At 42.2% G+C, this 18,280-nt stretch overlaps 1 protein-coding gene across 1 annotated transcript in view; it reads right to left on the reverse strand.

Moving 5' to 3' along the window:
* Window positions 1-18,280, reverse strand: part of PRUNE2 (prune homolog 2 with BCH domain) — a 235,404-nt gene that overhangs the window by 56,209 nt on the left and 160,915 nt on the right. Inside the window, exon 9 of the mRNA XM_045840229.1 lies at window positions 17,498-18,269. Within this exon, the coding sequence (XP_045696185.1) occupies window positions 17,498-18,269 (772 nt within the window). The remainder of the gene's footprint in view (window positions 1-17,497; window positions 18,270-18,280) is intronic.

Raw genomic sequence — 18,280 nt, forward strand, 5'->3', positions numbered from 1 at the left:
AAAGACAATAGTTCAGACACGTATCCCACCTTCAAAGAACTTAAAATTTAGGAGAATAAAGAGGAAAAGACACACACGGGTTCACACGAAACAGCTCAGGTAGGGTAAAATGCCGTGGGAGCCAACCACAGACTTTCAGAGACAGGGCCAGTTCCTCTGACTGCGGGCACAGAGTGGGTGAGCCTGGAAGTCACCGGGCCAAAGGTGGTATTTGGGCTGGACCCTGTGGGCAGGTGGGAGAGGGAGTGAGGACAGATTATATATCTGAGCTCTCCTCTCCTTGTTTGCCCTGCTTTGTTTTGTCTCTAGTCCCCATGCCCACAATCAAGACTCATTCTGTTCTTCCACTCTGAGTCAGAATATTCTTGAAGCTGGTCAGAGGCACCTTTTGGCCTGATGCCTATTCTCAAACTAGGTATTCTCCTTCCTCTCTTTGTAAGATCAGAGTCAGACAGACACTGTTCAGCAGGGAAGAGGATGACTGCAGGACACGTTACCATCCTCTTCACAGCCCCGTCCCCCCATAGGTCCATCTCAGCAGACATAGAGGTTTGCAGAGACCTGTGCTCTTGGTAACAATGAACATGTAGTCATAGAAACCATGGTCCAGCACTGGGACCCTAACCTAACACTGACTAATCAGGTGTGGGTCTAGCTTTTTGCAAGTGCTTCTGCCAAAGCTGTTTCTTTACCTTCTTTAGAGGAAAGAGCATCATGCTTTCTTCACCTTGCCTTTATTAACTTACATCAAGTGCAGCAAGGCTGAAGATTCTCAATTATGAGGAATGAAATGAAAATGTATCACAGGGTATGCCAATTCTTCTCTAGGCACCTCCACAGTAGATTGCCATCTCCCTCAATTTTCAAGCCCTGCAGACACCTGCAGTTCTGGAAGTGCCTCTCTTCTTTCCACCCCAGACACATTTCCACCCTCTATTATGTTTCAGGCCAACTACCAGCTCCTATCTCACCTCCCAGCTCCCTTCTCACCTCCCACCTCCCGTCTCTCTACCAATCACAATACAAGCCCCGCCCCCCCCAAAGTCAACACATTTAATACAAACTTCTTTGTTTGACCCTCAGGGTACTCCACTATTTAGATCATTCCACACCCTTGGTGCCCTCAAATGCTCTACCTTGCAGACAAAATGAGCTCTTGGTTTCTCAAGTTTTACTGATAGTTCTCTGCCTTCAGTTTTATATTCCTTTCTGTTGAAATGCTCCTTCTCTCAACTATTGAATCTACCTCATCCATGAATCCTGTCCTGGTTCCTCTCTAACAAAGAAGGAGTAAGGCTCTCCTACCTTTGAGGGCCCAATGCCCCCTCAGTTATGCCTCCTATGGAATTGACTTCTCACTTTGCAAGCCATTTGTTTCACCCCTTCCTCCCCGCTAGAGTGAGGTAAGAGATTGCATCTTAATTACCTCTGTATCACATGCAGTCCTTAGGGATAGCATCTTGTTCTAAATGCAGTCTGAGAGTGTGGTGTTCAGTCTCATTTCCCCCAAATTTTTATGGTTTGTAAGGAATTAGGAAATGCCACTTTATCCTTAAAATAGAATACTCAGGGCTTTTTTTTTTCCTTAAAGCTCTGAGAAATTTATTTGCTAAGGGCTTCTCGAAGGCCCTGAGGTGGAAGGACATACATAGCACAAGATGAAGAGCTAGGCCACCCTAGTTCTGATCTCAGCTGACACCGACTCAGTAGTCTTGATTCAATTACTCACTCTAATGAGGGCTAATTTCATTGCTGTAAACCAAAGGAGTCAAAATTAATTGTAAGACTTATTTCGGCTTATATTTGCCTTAGCAGTGGAAACTCAGCATGCAAGAACAATACAGAAATCAGGCAACTATCAAAATTGCTGGCAAATGGACTGACAGAGCCCTCAAATGATATGGTGCTTGAAAAGGACCATAATAATACCAAAGAAGTATTACTATCCTTTAGTAAGAGATAAATTCTCCCCCAACTACAAAGCCATTCAAGAATGAAAAACCAAATGGAATGAAAATGAAAATTCACTGGGGTGCATCCTCTCCTGCCTCTTCTCCTACACCCTTTGCACACCCATCAACCACTACCCCAGCATTCCTGCCATTATTAATCCAGAATGATCTGTTTCCAACTGTTATCAGTTCTGATGCAGACAGGATACCAGGGACAGATCTGTCCTCCATTACCTTTCCCTCTGCCCCTTCTCACCGCGACTATAAGATTAACTGGAATTGATAAGAAATGGAGAGCACACCCTAAGTGCAATACCACTCTAGCTGGAGCTTGGCTTGTGTAAAGCTTCTGCAAAATCTTGGCATGTCAAACAGAGCTCAAGCAATTGATTAAGGAATTGAGAACCCGTCCCAAATACCACTCTAGCAGAAGCTTGGTTTGTGTAAAGCTTCTGCAAAATCTTGGCATGTCAAACAAAGTGTAAGCAATTGCAGGCTAGATAAGAAAAGGAAAAAAGCTTTTTTTTTTTTTCTGTAGGGGAATTCCAACTTTCCCACGGTAACCTATATTAAGTATCTGAAACTGTGTGCAAGTGCCAAACCTTGTCTTCTAGTTAGCTAGAAAGTATGAAGTCTAGAGGTCAAAGAAGTTTTACCATCTTTTAATAAGAGATAAATTCTCCCCCAACTACAAAGCCATTCAAGACTGAAAAACCCAATGGAATGAAAATGAAAATTCACTGGGGTGCATCAGAGAGAGCCTTAACTATTGGCAAAAAGCTAATTTGACTTTTTTGTTAATAGGGAGAACAATCTGGCTCGGTATCCTTAAGCACTTGTGAAGCTTTAGACTTTATTTAGGACACAAAGGGTAATTTTGCATTACAAAGCTAACTCTCTGGGGGATGTTTAGGTGTTGTTAACTTTGAATGACAACAGCCTCATCTCATTCTTTACTTGCCTTTGAGTTGCAGCGAAAGGTTCAAGCCATTTTTAAAGGAGCGTTTTACTATCCTAAATATGTGTAATTTACTCATGGCGATATTTTCATAAAGGCAGTGTTTTTCTCCCAGATAAGAAGTCTCTGTTATCAATTAAGAGCAATTTTAAGGGGCATTTTTTTAATTCCCAAGAACTTTAATCTAATGATTCTCACAATCTGTGAATATTATCAATTATGCTTTAAAGAAAACTTTTATCATATGAACATTTTGAAATGACTCATTAGTGGCAGTGTCCATTTTTCTCTGGTTGGCGGGTCATAAGGGGACTGTTCAGCGTGGCCATCTGGCTGGAATGAGTCTGGAAGCCAAGCCTGAATCGCAGTTTATATAAGGTCGACCCCCTGTAAAGAGTTCATAGGAAAGAAGAGGGCAGTTGATGAGATTATGTTCCCCTCCCTTAAATCACCACGACCAGTATTCTGACCTCAGGCAGAATCATACTTTACATCATTCCTTTTAAATGGGAGTCTAGTTTTGTTTTTTTAGTTTCCACAGAAGAATTAAATAACCTATATATTTCTTATTTGAAATTGACCGAGTAGAAATTTTTTTAGTTCCTCACATAACTTAGTTTCTCAGGGAAATACTGATATATTACAGAAAGTGTATCCTGCCCACTGATTTTGAAAAGGCAATAAAGAACAAAGTAAGTCCATTTTTGAGGATGACCTATTCTGCAGCTTAGAATTTAGATAAGCTTTAAAGGTTATAAGATTCATTAGAAGAGAGGTGTGTGTTACCACCTTGAGTAACTATTAGCAATAATATAAAAGATAAAAATGCCACTGTACCAGGGTCACTCAGCTTCTCAAGTAATCCAGATAGACACTGTGATACCCATTATTAGGCAAGAGTACTAACCTGTTTCCAAACTGTCACTTCCTTTGATTTTCTATCTCCATGTCCATCATAGACATAAGGTAATAAAAAATGTTGATAACTGTGCAGTCTCTGTTCCCTAATTACCTGATCGCTGAGGGAAGGGCAGGGAATAGCATAAAGGACCACGGGCCTTGCCAGTTTGAGTGGATGCGGAATGAAAAGCAGCTGCTAGCTGCCACTTGTGAGGGGCTGGGCAGAGCTCCGCACCCTCTCATCTCCCTCCTTTCTCCCCCTCCAACTTCCCTGCAGCGACAGACCAGCCCCGAGAACAACACTCTCCACTGCAATCTGTTCTCCCCAAACCCCATCCCCCTAAAGTCGCATCAGGACCCACCTACCTTCTGAGGATGCGAGGAGGCTGGCTACCAGGAGGCTGAGTAGGATGCTCCGTTACAGCTCCTCAGCATCTCCCTTCTGGAGCAGTTAACTGGAAATACAGATTCGCCTCCATTTTCTGGTCACATGATCCCTGGCACATCTAAATAAGGATGATCACCTGCCTCCCAGATTTCCCATTGCACCGGTCACCACCACTGCCGGGGGTGGGGGACAGAGCTGGGGCTGTGCAGAGTTTTAGGAATACAAAACACTCTCTCACCCAGACTGTGGAGTCAGAAATGCACCTTGATTTTTGTGTCTGCTCAGAAATTCCATTGCCACTCCTGTTACTGAGATTGGATGTGAATGAGCTCAGAGCACAGGTTGGAAGAAATTTAGTTTCCCTGAAGCCCATTAAAAAAAATCCTGAAAAAAAAATTAAATTAAAAAATAAATAAATAAATAAATAAATAAAAAAGGGCCCTGGCTGGCGTAGCTCAGTGGATTGAGTGTGGGCTGCGAACCAAAGTGTCGCAGGTTTGATTCCCAGCCAGGGTACATGCTTGGGTTGCGGGCCATAACCACCAGCAACCGCACATTGATGTTTCTCTCTCTCTCTCTCTGTCTCCCTCCCTTCCCTCTTTAAAAGTGAATAAATAAAAAATCTTAAAAAAAAAATCCTGTAACTTCACAACACACCCAGTAAGAAAGTGGTGCAATTATTTTCATTTCCGGGACCATGAACAACAGTGGACTCTGGACGTATAGTGGGATACATAAAGAAGTGCAACTGGAGATTCTAGAGAAAGTCAGGATGTTTGCCCAACATCCACACAGTTTTGGCTAAGAGACAGGTATGTGGCCATTAAGGATGTGAACCCTGGAGTCGGAAGGCCCAAATTTGAATCTGACTTCCACTACTTATTAGTAAGTTTGGATCAGTTACTAATCTGCCTGGTGTCTAGGACTACTGATTCACAAATAGTTAATAATATTAATTTTACTTTAAAATAAGATAATTTAGGTAGAGATCTTAGAGAGGCTTGGTTAAAAATAAACCTACAACAAATGTTAGTTATTAATACTACTATTAATTCAAAAAACACCAGCAGAAAAATTTGATGTAGTTAAAGCAAAGGAAGTATGATTGGAAAGCTTACATAATGGAAAGGCATGCATTGATTTGTCTGATCTTCAAAGAAAAAAAATACATTGTCAGAGAAACCAAGTTAAGACTTCTGGTCATAGTTAGGCAAAATGTCAATGCAAAGAGTAACTGTGGACACCATCGTCAGAACTGGGCTGTTAGAAATCCCATGTGACATGATCTTCTCCCTTTGGGAAGGTGGGTTGTAGGTGGGCTGGGAATGGACCAGGATGGAGTAGGGGAGTAGGGCAGTTCAGGTAATCTCCAAGTGGCCTAGCTCTAGAATGAGAAAGGGAGTTACTGGGTAGAGCATCCTGGCTATGGTAAGTATTTAAGAAATGTTAGTTCCTATTCTTAAAATGAAGGGTGTTTCATGTCCTCCCCATGGCTGTTGGGGGTGGTGAGAGGGCAGTGGAGAAGGGAGAGAGGAAGAAGAAAATTTTTATATCTTTATTTAAATTAAAAGTGCAAAAAATTCTTCGGCATTACAAGCAGTTGTGAAATCATGTCTCATGTGCCATTTATCTCTTAGCCCTGGGAAGATGTGGGGTGGCACGATCAGGAGGGTGTGACTTTGCAGGGTCACTGACCAGCAGAGGTTCCGCAAAAGCCTAGGTGTGTTTCCCAGAGATGAGCCACAGATTGTCAGAGGAGAACAGATGGCCTCAGAGCTGGTTGTACTCTGGGTGCCCAGGGTGAAGGGTGAAAAATGGGGAGTAAGTCTTTGTGAAGTTCTGGTTCATTAGGAGCTTCCTTTCTCAGACAGAAAAAGGCAGCAGTTGGAGGCTATAGAAAAAACAAGTAAGTGTGGAAAGAACAAACACTGTAACTAAATATGTTTTAAATAATGTCTATTTTATTTTATTATTTTTTAATTTAAAAAATTAATTTTAGAGAAAGAGGGGAAGTGGAGAGGGAGGGAGGGATTTGTTGTTCCACTTACTGATGCATTCCCTGGTTGCTTCTTGTAAGTGCCCTGACTGGAGATTGAGCCCATGACCTTGGCGAATCAAGAGGACACTCCAACCAAGTGAGCTGCCTGGCCAGGGCCAAAATAATAATAATGTCTATTTTAAAAGTCAACAATTCATATGAGAAATGATTAAGTTTGTCATAAGGTCAGTCACAGATACCTTTAAAACATTTAGTAAATAATACTTCATTAAATGGGGAAATGGGGGACATCTGCTATCTTAAATCATATTTCCTTTTGTTAAGCAGGATGACCTCAGATGCCAGGGTATCATAGCCCTCACTCAGAGTCAGCTCACCACTTCAGGAAATGTATTGTTTTATTCACTACACAGAAGCAGTTACGATTATTTTAGAAAGTAGGAATTACTGCTTCAGTATAGTGAGTGGCATCCTGATAATTACACAGACAAAAAGGACATGATAGAAGTCAGATTCTCCAGTGGAATTTTAGTTATTCTTTGAGAGTTTAATACTTGCAAATGATTAACAAATTCAGTTCAAAGTAAAAGCCAAAAAGTCTTTGAAGATTATCCATTGTCAACTGCTACTTGAGTTGATGGTATAACAGATGACTAAGTAAGTAGAACAAGTTTTCCTCTCTGGACAACCAAACTGGTGTAGGCAACAGAGAGTCAGGAAAGACAAAAATGGAACAGCTGCAGCTATTTTTCTCCAGGAGGCTGAGTGACATAGATAACAGCATCCCCGGGAAACCGAGAGGCTGTAAGGACCTTGTGGGAACTGTAATGAACAGGAGGAGCACAAGAATACTAAAAATAGGTAGCTATGGCCTCAAATTTCAAAGGAAGGGAAAAGATGAATTGTGCAACAGTAGAAAAGAAAGATGCACGTATCTGTTAGGAACGCTTGTGTGCCCTCATAGTCACATGTTGAAGCCCTCCCTCCCACCCCCTCTGTGATGGTATTAGGAGGTGGGCCTTCTGGGATTTGGGCTAGATGAGATCATGAGGGTGGAGCTCTTATGAATGGAATTAGTGCCCTTATCAAAGAGACCCCAAAGAGTTCTCTTACACTTTCTGTCCAGTGAGGATACAATGAGAAGTCAGCAGTCTGCAGTTTGGAAGAGGGCCCTCACTAGGATTTGGCCATGCTGGCACCCTGGTTTCAGACTTTCAGCCTCCAGAGCTGTGAGAAATAAATGTCTGTTGTTTATAAGTCACACCGTCTATGATAATTTTTATAGCAGCCTGAACTAATGAATACGCTCCCAAACTAAATCTCACACATTTGCCTTAGAAAAGAAAGTAGCAAACACCAGAAATTATTAAAAGCAAATTATGTTAGACAAACTTCACTTTCTTTTCCATTCATTCAATCAGGCATATTTATAGGGTGACTACTATGTGGCAGGTGCTGTTCTAAGCACTAGAGGTGCAGTGATGAACCAAACTTTTGTTTTTGTTTGACAAGACAAACCAAGCTTCCACTTTCTTGGAGAGTACATTCTCATAGGTGGAGACAGACACAGCAAAATCAATCAGACAATAAATAGAAAATCTTTTCACTTAGAAAAAAATGCTAGGAAGAAATAAAGGGCATTGGGACAGAGCTTTGTTCTAAATCTCAGCACTATTCACATTTAGGATGGGATAATCCTCTGTTTTGTGTGTGTGTGTGTGTGTGTGTGTGTGTGTGTGTGTTGGCGGCGGGGTGGGGGGGTGTCTCTCTTGTGCATTGTCGGATATGTAGCAGCATCTGTGGCCTCTACCCATTAGATGGCAGTAACATCTACTCCTCTCGTGACAACCAAAAATGTCTCCAAACATTGCTGCATGTTCTCTGGGTGGGGAGGCAAAATTATCCCTGGTGGAGAATCACTGGGCTAGAATAACTTGATGGTACAGTTGCTGCTTCTCTAGATGAAGCAGTCATAGAAGCTGAAGAGCCATGAAGAATGAGAACAAGCCATCCACGTCAAGAGCGCTCTAGGTGGAGAAAATGGCTGGCACTGGAAAATGGATCTATCTGGTGGGCAAGTCTGAGGGCTGTGGAGAGAGTGGCCTTAGTGATCAGAAATATAAGCAGTAACTGGGACACATAGGGCCTTATAGGCTATAGTATTTTAGGACTAGTCCAAAATTGGAAGCTTTTAAGAAGGCGGGTAATAATAGGACAATACCCAAATTTTAAAATGGCCATTCAAGCCCATGAGTGGAGAATGGATTTGGGGCCAGGGTAGGGTGAAGACAGGAGTCTAGTGGCTGACCAGGGCGGGGCTTCAATATAAGCATGGATGGAAGGTGTGTATGCTGCACTGATAGCTTACAGATTAGAACTTGGGGCTCAGTTAGGTGATTGTACTAAGCTGGACTGTTATAATCAAGTTGAGATGGTGGCCACCTCCAGAACAGTTACATGAAAGATCTAGGTCTGACAAACAATTTCAGTCCCCAGTTTACCTCTTGAACTAGAAGTTAGCAGTAGGAGCACACGAGTGTCACGCACTCTGTGAACTCATAGTTAAATCATGGAGATCTTGGCAGAAAGGAACAGTGATTGGTGCTCAGTGGCAAAGGCTGTGACCTGGGAGATAAGTAGAAAGGACATGGCACATACTGCCAAGAAGGAAGTCAGTACGGCAATATTAACATCAGAGGAAATAATGAAATCAGAATTTAATAAAGGAGAAAACAAGGAAATAAGAAAAAATCAATAAAATAAATCTAGTTATTAGAAAAAAGTAATAAAATGAATTCCTCTCCAGAAAGATTGAACTAGAAAAAAAGAAAGGAGATACCAATAAACAACATTAGAAGTTAAAAGTATATAACTACAGATAAAGTAGAGATTAAAAATAATAAAAGAATATGTAAACTTTATTTCAAAAAATTTGAAACTTTGATGAAATAGACAATTTTCTAGAAAAATATAAAATAGCAAAATTGATGCAGGAAGAATTAGAACACCTGAATAGAGAACCCAATAAAAAATCAAATTACTAGTAAAAATTCTATCCCCTCAAATAAGCAATGGGCACAGTTTTATAAGTGAACTGTGCCTAAATTTTATGTGTTATAGAACCCTTCTAGATTCTACAAGTTATTCTAAAAATAGAAAAAGGAGAGAGGGCTCCCTAGTTGGCTTTATGATGCCAATATGACTGATTCCCAACTCAGACAAAAGTGTATGATGAAGGAAAACCAGAAGCCCGTGTCATTTATGAAAATCTAATTGATTTCACATCATAGAAAAAAACTAGATATCCACTATGGTTTCTAAGATTCCCTCATTTAAATGACTTTCTATTTCTCTTTGATTAATATTTGACTGTAAGTCAAACTTAATGAGTATAAGCGCTGTTTATATATAGTGTGGGATATAAAGATGTACAGGACAAACCACGTCTGGAGGGGCTCACATCCAGGAGGGTTAAGAAGAGAGTCTATAAATACAACAGGAGGCAGAATGTGAGGAAGACTGCAGAAGTGGTGCAAAGTATAGGGAGGTTCAGGAGAGGGAGTTCTTATTGAAAAGAGTGGAGAATATTTTAGAAAGGAAGAGACTTTTGGTCTGGGTCTTCAATGAAAAGTAGAATTTCAATATGCAACCAAAAATGTGGGGAGCAAGAAATTAAAAGAGGTGTTGAGATAAGAGCAAAGAGGAAAGAAAGGAAATGAAGTCTCTCAGGGGAACCGTGAGCAGGTCTAGGAAGAGGATATATGCATTTATTTATACTTCTGCCTGAAGGCAATGTTAGTAGATATGTAAAAATGTCCCACCATTGCATGACTTAAAAATAGCTGAAAAAGTAAAAGAGCAACAGGACCACAACATGGCATTAGGACTTAAATTGATACAATAAAATATGTATTCTAGAATCCTATATACTTAATACTGGTGAGAGATAAATTTGGCCATGAGGTATAACCTTCCAAAGCTAACTCAAAAGAATGAATGTGGTCAATTACATCAATTAAAGGAAGCCAGGTTTCTTAACTAATAGTCAAGATGGAAATTGGATTGGATTTGCTCACAAGGACACAGGACCTCTGATTAGAAAATCATGGTCTTGATGTCATAGGCACAGAGATGAGTGTTATTGGGTTGACCTAAGGTTTTCCATCAGGGTAAACCAATGGTACACAACAAAAAGATACAGGACAAGGAAAACTCGGTGGTGTCCTCTGCAACTTGGTACATGCACATAGTTCTCTGCTGGCTTAGGCTTGATCCAGGGCAGATTTTGGAGCATGTAAAGAAACATGCATTACATATTTTTTTACTCAGTTTTCCATAAATTCTGATTCTGAGTTGATCAACATTTTGAGACAATTTGTGGGAGTGAATTAAAAATTTTACTCCCTGGCCATTACCTAAACCAAAACTCTTATGTTGACAATTAAAAGAAGCCACACCTCTTAGCCAAAGTTAGATGGAGGGAAGGTACCATTCTAATGTCCTCTGTTGGTTCACCTTGAATTTCCACAGAGGGTGACCCAAGCCTGGGGTGCCTTTCTGACAGGCTTTGTTCTCCAAGAACTCTCAGGTGGGTCTTGGGAACAGACCCTCCAATGCACTGGAGGAACAGTTAGCTAATCCTGTATGTTACTGTATCTCAGTACACTTTTCAGAAGCTGAGATTCCACCACCGTCCAATTAAGCCAGCTGTGCTAAGTACTTCGGGTCCATTCTCCTACTTCATCCACTTGCTCTTGCCCCAGGAGGCTCCCTCACCTGCTGAATTTCACTTGGTTTTGGCTAATGAAGTCCCCTGGAGAGAGATCTGAGGGAGATAAAGGTTATTATGTACTCCTCTGGCTTCCTCTTGTGGGAATGCCTGGTGCTGGCTGTCCCTCAGCAGGTCGCTGCTCCTCTCAGTGTGGCCCTTTCAACCCGAAATTCCTGTTCTGGGTTCTGGTAATGACCCCTCCCCTCATTCCTGAGGCCTAAGAATAAAAATAGCTGTATTGTTATTATTCCTGGGTTACTGTGCTATTCCTTGTGCGTTTCTCACACTTTGCTTCCATCTTTATAAATACTCCTTTATTTATTCATTCATTCATTCATTCATTCATTCATTCATTCATTCTATTACAATTGTCCCAATTTCCCCCTCACTGGTCTCCACTGCCCCACAAATACTCCCTTTATTAAATATTTCTCAAATTATACTTACTTGGAATGTGTCATCTCTTCCCTCCTGGGTCCCTGATACACAAATACATCCTGTTTTTAAAAGCAATGAATTCTGGCCCTAGCCAGGTGGCTCAGTTCATTGGAGTGTCATCCTGTACATCAAAAGGCTATGGGTTTGATTCCTGGCTGGGGCACATCCCTAGGTCGGGGTGCCTCTGAGAGGCAACTGATCGGGAGGCAACCCATCAATATTTCTCTCTCACATCGTTGTTTCTCTCTCTCCCTTCCTCTCTCTCTCTCTGAAATCTATTAAAAAACATATCCTCAGATGAGAATTTTTTAAAAAGCCATAATTTCTTGTTTTCCTAAAATGCTATCAATTTTCATGAAGGTCTTTTTTCTGACATTAGTTTTGACATTCTGCCATTCCAGCAGAGAAGCACCTTGGATTTTTCCCTCCAACTGGAAGCCAACACAACACAAAAGTGCTCCTCTGTGGGTGTTCCTTCCACAGGACGGCTGAGTTGCACCACCTCATCTTGGCGCTCGTGGCTTTCTCTTCCTATAAAATCCTTCACCACAAAATACCACATTTGTAAATATTTGGAAAACTTAAATTGAAGGGCTTTGATTCTCTCACCTCCCTCTGGCCTCTGGCCACTGGGGTTGGCCCCACACAGCACAGACAGGGAGCAGCCCGCAGACGCGACAGTAGCCATCACAGATCTGCTGGGGGTGGGGGGGGGGCGGTGGGGGCGGTGGTGAAACACATACTCAGGAGTGAGAAGAGCTCAGAAGGGCACATGACAGTGTAAATAGTCAGGGGCAAGTTGGGAGCTTGCGCTATTAAACTTGATTCGCCTTTTAATGGAATGAGGGGAGAACAAGAATAAATGCATCAACCAATAAAAGAAGTTCAAGAAAATGATTGTTTGGGGCTAGAAGGGAGAAGACTTACATTCAAGTCCCAGCTCTAACACTATCTCATTTCTGGATAACTTTAGACAGCTCACTTGAGTCAATTCATGAACTAGGGATAATAAAACTTGGCCTATCGCAAATGGCGACTGGGAGGACCAAAGGGAATCATATATTTGTCTATTTGCAGGCACTTATTGGACACCTGAGTAGGGCTGGCCAGAAATGCAGAGGTGGCAGCGGTGGGGGTGGATGTGGGGGAGACAGCCAACATTTTTTTTAAAAAAGGAGACTAAGGCCTGAATTAAAGTGAACATTTAAAGACTTAATGATAATTATCATCATTAATTCACCAAACACACCAAATGATTAAATACAATTACCAAAACAAGTGAACACAGAGTCAATGTCAAGTTTGGTCTCCTAGGTTTAGCTCAGGACGAAGCTGGGAAACAGCGACTAAACAAGGGAACACTGTAGTGTATGGAGTATCCGCTTACCTCAGGGAAAGGGCAAACGTTTGGAGCTGGGATGCAGCCCATCCAAACAGCAGGACCTCGACGCGGGGTAAAACGTGCTCAAAGAGCCTAATTTTTCTCTGAGCGCCCAAACACATCATCGCTCCGCACTCAGAGAAAGAGTGAGTGGATGATTTCTTTACCTATTTTTCATTTTCAATACTCACATGGGTGTGAGACCCCATGCACAAACTCCTCAACCATAAGTCATGGACAGAAAAAGCCTGATTTCAGAAGGACTCATGGAAACTATAAAAAGATCTAACGGGATCACAGGGAAGAATATGAATTCTTTTCCATAGCCCTGTCACATAGAAATAAAGTCCAAATTCCCTAATTTTAAAAGAAACAGTGCACAGAAAACACCACAAGAAGTAGATCATGTAGAATATGAAATGCATTGTGTCTGAAGGCCATCTTTATTTTAGGGGGCACCAATGAACGCCCCTCTCAGAGCGAGGAGACGAGATAGAGCTCCACTAATATAAGGACCCAGTTACTCCCAAACACTGTCTCCCAGTACATGTCACAACTGTCAGTACATGTTACAGCAGCAACCCCTCCACTCTCCTCCCCTCTCCCCCTCACTCCCTGCCCCTACCCTCTGCTACATGCATCTACAAAAGATTGGATGAGCATTGTCAGCTCTCTTAGTCCTCTCGGAAATTATTTCCTTTCATCACCCAGCATAGCTATTTCTTTGCCCCCCACCTATAGAAAGCCAATATTGGAATATCAATTGTCCCATGTTTATATAATTCAGATGGCGAGTTTACGAATGGTAATGGTTTTGTGCTTGCTTAGCATATAGTTCAGGCTTTTGAATATAACCTATGATGATTAACGCTCCATGTCAACTTGGCTGGGCTATGGTGCCCAGTTCATTGGTCAAACACCAGTCGCAATGTTGCTATGAAGGTATTTTTTTAGATGTGATTAACATCGAAACCAGCAGTCTTTGGGTAAGGCAGCATACCCTCCAAACTGTGGGTGAGCCTTATCTAATCAGCTGAAGGCCTTAAGGAAAAGCCTGAAGTTCCCTGGGAAGAAGGAACTCTCCACAAATCTGCAACACAGAGACTCCACTGCCCTGCAGAATTAAACTCAAGGTTGCAGTAACTCTGGCCTGAGTTTCTAGCCCATGGACCGCCCTACAGATTTTAGACTTGCCAGTCCCTAAAATGTGTGAGTTAGTTCCAACTCCTTAAAACAATTTTTATGTCTGTCTATCTGTCTATCTATCTTTCCATCTACCCATCTATCCAATCTAATCTCCTATTGCTTCTATTGGCTCTGTTTCTCTAGAGAACCCTGACAAATACATAATCAAATTATCCTTTCTTCACATGGCACCCTTGCCACTGTGCCCTCTTTAAAATAAACGTATAAACTGTTCTTCATTTTCAGAAAAGTTTGTGTGCCACTGAGTACTCTGCAGATGTTCTCTGTGACCACATAGGGAGGGTCAGGCCTGTCCACCACGGTCTCAGGAATCGGTGTGTGACACTCAGTGGATGGGTCTACAGCCTGAAGATGACTGGGTGTGGGCAAACGCCTCTGGGAAGGGAGCTAGCGCACAGCGCTGAGCATCACAAGAGAGAGAGTGTCTCCCTTAGCACTCACCCCAAGTTTTGTGAACAAGAGTCAGTAGGTGGAGGGTGAGGAGAAAAAGCATCTACTGCTTCCTCAGGTTTTGAAAATAGGATTTACTGCTCTGAGAACAGTGTGGACGCCGACAGGGGCTGCACTTGGGTGAGGGGAAAGCAAGAAGCCAATTTGTAGCTGCTGTGCCACACTGCACACATTAGCCGCCTGCTTCTGTTTTTGAAGACCAGGTTTTAATTTTTTTCAGCACAGTCTTGATTTTGGGTATTCTGTCCTATGATGAGATTATCTGTTAGAATATGTTTCCAGGTTTGGGACTGGCTAAACATGGCTATCTTATCATATTGCTTCTGTGATTCCTTTCCTATCTCCACGATTCCTGTCATCTCATTCTTCCTAGTTAACTTGGCTGGCCCCTCACCCCATCCATGCCCTTTCAGGTTATGGCCTTCATTTAATGCCCTTCTCGAACTGCACCTCCTAGGGCACAGCAGGGCTTTCATGGGCCTTAGGTACTTTTCCTTCGTGGGCTCCTTCCTTCATTAAAAAACAAAAAACAAACAAAGAAAGAAAATATATATATATAAATTTATTTTACATCCTTGTTGGCAGAAAGAAATATAATCCACAAAGGAGTACCCAGTAGTCATTTTTCCCTTTTGATTTTAAAGGAAATTCAAAGCTTCTCATGGGCCCTTAATGTATAATGGGCGCTGGGCACTCTGCCTTCTGATCCTACTGGATAGGAAGCTGGCTGGGTCCCTCCATAAAGCCGCCCTGCACAGGGGCCTCTCCGCTCACTTACTAGCATTAACACACTCTCTGGACACAGAGAGACTCAAACTCAAATTCCAGCTTCTTCACGTTTTAACTATAAACCAGAGCAAGTGATTCCACCTTTCTGAATATCATTTTCCTCCTCTGTGTAATTCTTACCTCCTACAGTTGCTGTGGTAATGTGAGATCACGCACACACAGTGCTTAGTGCCTGGTCCATGGCAAATGCTTGTAATTGTTAGCTATTCATATTTAAACTGATGTTGGTCACTGACTATCTTCATTCAAGCATTATACTATTATTTACCTTTTCACTTTTGTTGAGCTCCCTTATTAAACTGTAAACTGCTAGAGGGCTGGGAATAACTTTTAGGAGGTCATGAAACACAGGTGGCTGGATCCCATCCTGAGTTCTTAATTCAGAGATCTGGTGTGGAGCTGCTAATTTCCACTTGTAACTAATACCCAGGTGAGACTGAAGCCGCTGGCTTTGGGTCACTGCTTTAAACAACTCTGCCTCCTCCAAAATCTAGCACAGAAGGAAGTTTTCAAGTACTAATATTTTGATACAGTAGTGATACTGGTAATAATCCTAGTACTTTAATAACACAAATATTTCCAAGTAATTATTTATGCAACAGGTAATACAGATGCCAGCAGAAAAATCTGCCCCCTCTCCCCACCGTGAGAAAGCTTTCATCACTGCAGGGGCTGCACGAAAAGGGATGAGCAAAGAAATCTTCCTGAAAGAAAAGGGGCAAGTGGCACAGTGGAATACTATCATCTGTTTGATTTCAGGAGCATGTGCAAAATGCAGCCAAGAAGCCAAACAATAGCTCAGCCAACTCCAGGCTTCCTGAGTTCTTAGCTCAATCTATAACAATGCCAGCAGGGCTGCTGGGATCCATCTGCTACCCTCCTTCCGATAACAGATCTGGGGTCTCTGGAAGGGAAGAGCTTGACAGGAAGAAAAAAAGATTAGGCCAACTGAAAACGTCTGGATTTATGAGGCTGCACTTGTACATGGCACAGCTTTTAACTCTTTATGGAACTTTACTAACCCTCAACATGCCCTGGCTTTTTTCTGGGCTTTCTGTTTCCTTCCTGGAGAAATGTAATTTGTGAGTACCAAAGCTCTCCTGAATACACTGTATTTACACACAAGTTAAGTTTGCAGGATTTGATCCTGATGGAAGGCTTGAGATTTAATATCGAGGGAAGGTTTTACAGATGAGAAATATAAGCCTAGGGTTATCCTAAAATATATAACTGATACGGTAGAGTCAGGCTGGAGTGCAGATTGCTTGACCCGCAGTGGGTACTGGTGTGCATGGTCCTTTATTTTCCCCAGATGAGTAGAAACAAAAGATATCTTTTCTCCACTACATTTTAAAGGGGGAAACATGATTTACTCCTTTACTTAAGTTACTTTTCACAATTTACCCTTTTATCTCTGAAAGCAAGGGGGCAAATGAAAAGAAACATGAATAATTCCAAACAGTGTTGGCAGGGCCTGGAAGCTTGGGGGAGGGGTGGCATCCTGTTCCCTGCTTTATGTGCATTGGCTCCCCCGCCACTCAGCACAGAGCAGATTCTCAAAACTCATGTTGGTGGGTTAATGAATGAATGAATAAATGAATCACTGGTTTGATGGTTGTTTGCCAATTTTTCAGCCAATCAGGAATGATATTCATGCCCTGCTGTGGCGTCTCCTTATTCCTACTAGTAAGTTAGGTAGATACTTATATAAAACCAGAATTACCTTTCGTGTGTGTCTGCTGGAAAGTATGGGCTTTGGAGGTAGAAAATGTTGAATCCTAGACAGTCCACTCTGGTTACTGGATTCTAGGCAAGTCATAAAATCTCTCTGAATCTTAAGTTTCTTTTTCTCATGGTATGTGTAAAATAAAGATAATAATACCTACTACCTCAGAGTTGTAGTAAGGATTAAATTAGATAACGTTGCAGACTGCCTGGTGCTGTGAATTAATGTTAGCATCCTCCCCATTTCAGTGCCAAGTGCCTGTTTAAGAGTGATACTGGTGTGGGAGAAGTGGAGTCAGCGTGAATATCAGGAGGGTAGGTACAAGAGCCTGGGTGGAAACTAAAGGGACTCTTTTGGCTGAAAATATATACAAATCATCATTGTCACTATGGTTATCCAGCAGCTGCTTTATTGGTGGTATGCTTTGCAATAAATGCAAGCAAAGCTAGGTATTCTTAGTACTTCATAACCTTTCACCATTTTGCTAGTTTCTAATAAAATAGTTTTCGGGAAAAGAGTAAATTTAGTTTTTAGCTTACCCGTTTGGTCTTGGTTTCCGTGTTCTGTGGTCAAGAAACTCCGTCTCCTCCTCTATTTCCGTTTCAGGGACTGAGTTTTTCTGAGAAGGCCGTGGTGAAAGCATTTCCCATTCACTGTCATGGGTGACAGCCTGCAACAGATCTGCATTCCCACCCACCCCACCTCGGCTCTGGCCCTTGCTCTTCCGAGATTGGCTGCCCAGACCAGAGCCTTCCTCTAGAGCTAAAGATTCTAGAGGTGTTGTTTCTCCCAGAACCTGCATTTGGGGGCCCTTGCCCAAGATGTGAGCAGAGGCTGGCTCCATAGGCTTGTCAGACCCTTCAGGCCTTTCATCAGTAGCTCCTGATGATGGATTGCCAACCTCACTATGGCCCAAGACCATCCAACTCTGTTCTTGCCCAGGGCTTTCAAGGGGTGATCTCTTATCATCTTGGGAAGACATTTTCCCCACAGAATGATCTTTTCTTTCATTTAAGGAGTCAGGTTGACAGGTGTCTTGGAAGCTTGCTAACTGAGTTTCTGGCAGCCCTGTTTGTTTGGAATTCATGTGCAACTCTTCCAATATGGATGTGTTTCCTCTTGCTTCACAGGCCTCTGGCTTTGGGGGTGAATTTTCTTCGTGGTTTACAAGTATGTAATCCATATGTTGTGCATGATGGTCTTCCTTCTTCTCTGTGTACCTTTCTTCTCCGTATTCTGGTTTCACCTGCTCAGACTCTTCGGTAGGAACTACTGTTTCTGTTTCTAACTCTAATATTCCTCTGCTGGCACCTGACAGTGGA

Source organism: Phyllostomus hastatus, unplaced genomic scaffold (genome assembly GCF_019186645.2).
Source record: "Phyllostomus hastatus isolate PE091 unplaced genomic scaffold, TTU_PhHast_1.1 phas_contig_34, whole genome shotgun sequence".
NCBI classification, from domain to species: Eukaryota; Metazoa; Chordata; class Mammalia; order Chiroptera; family Phyllostomidae; genus Phyllostomus; species Phyllostomus hastatus.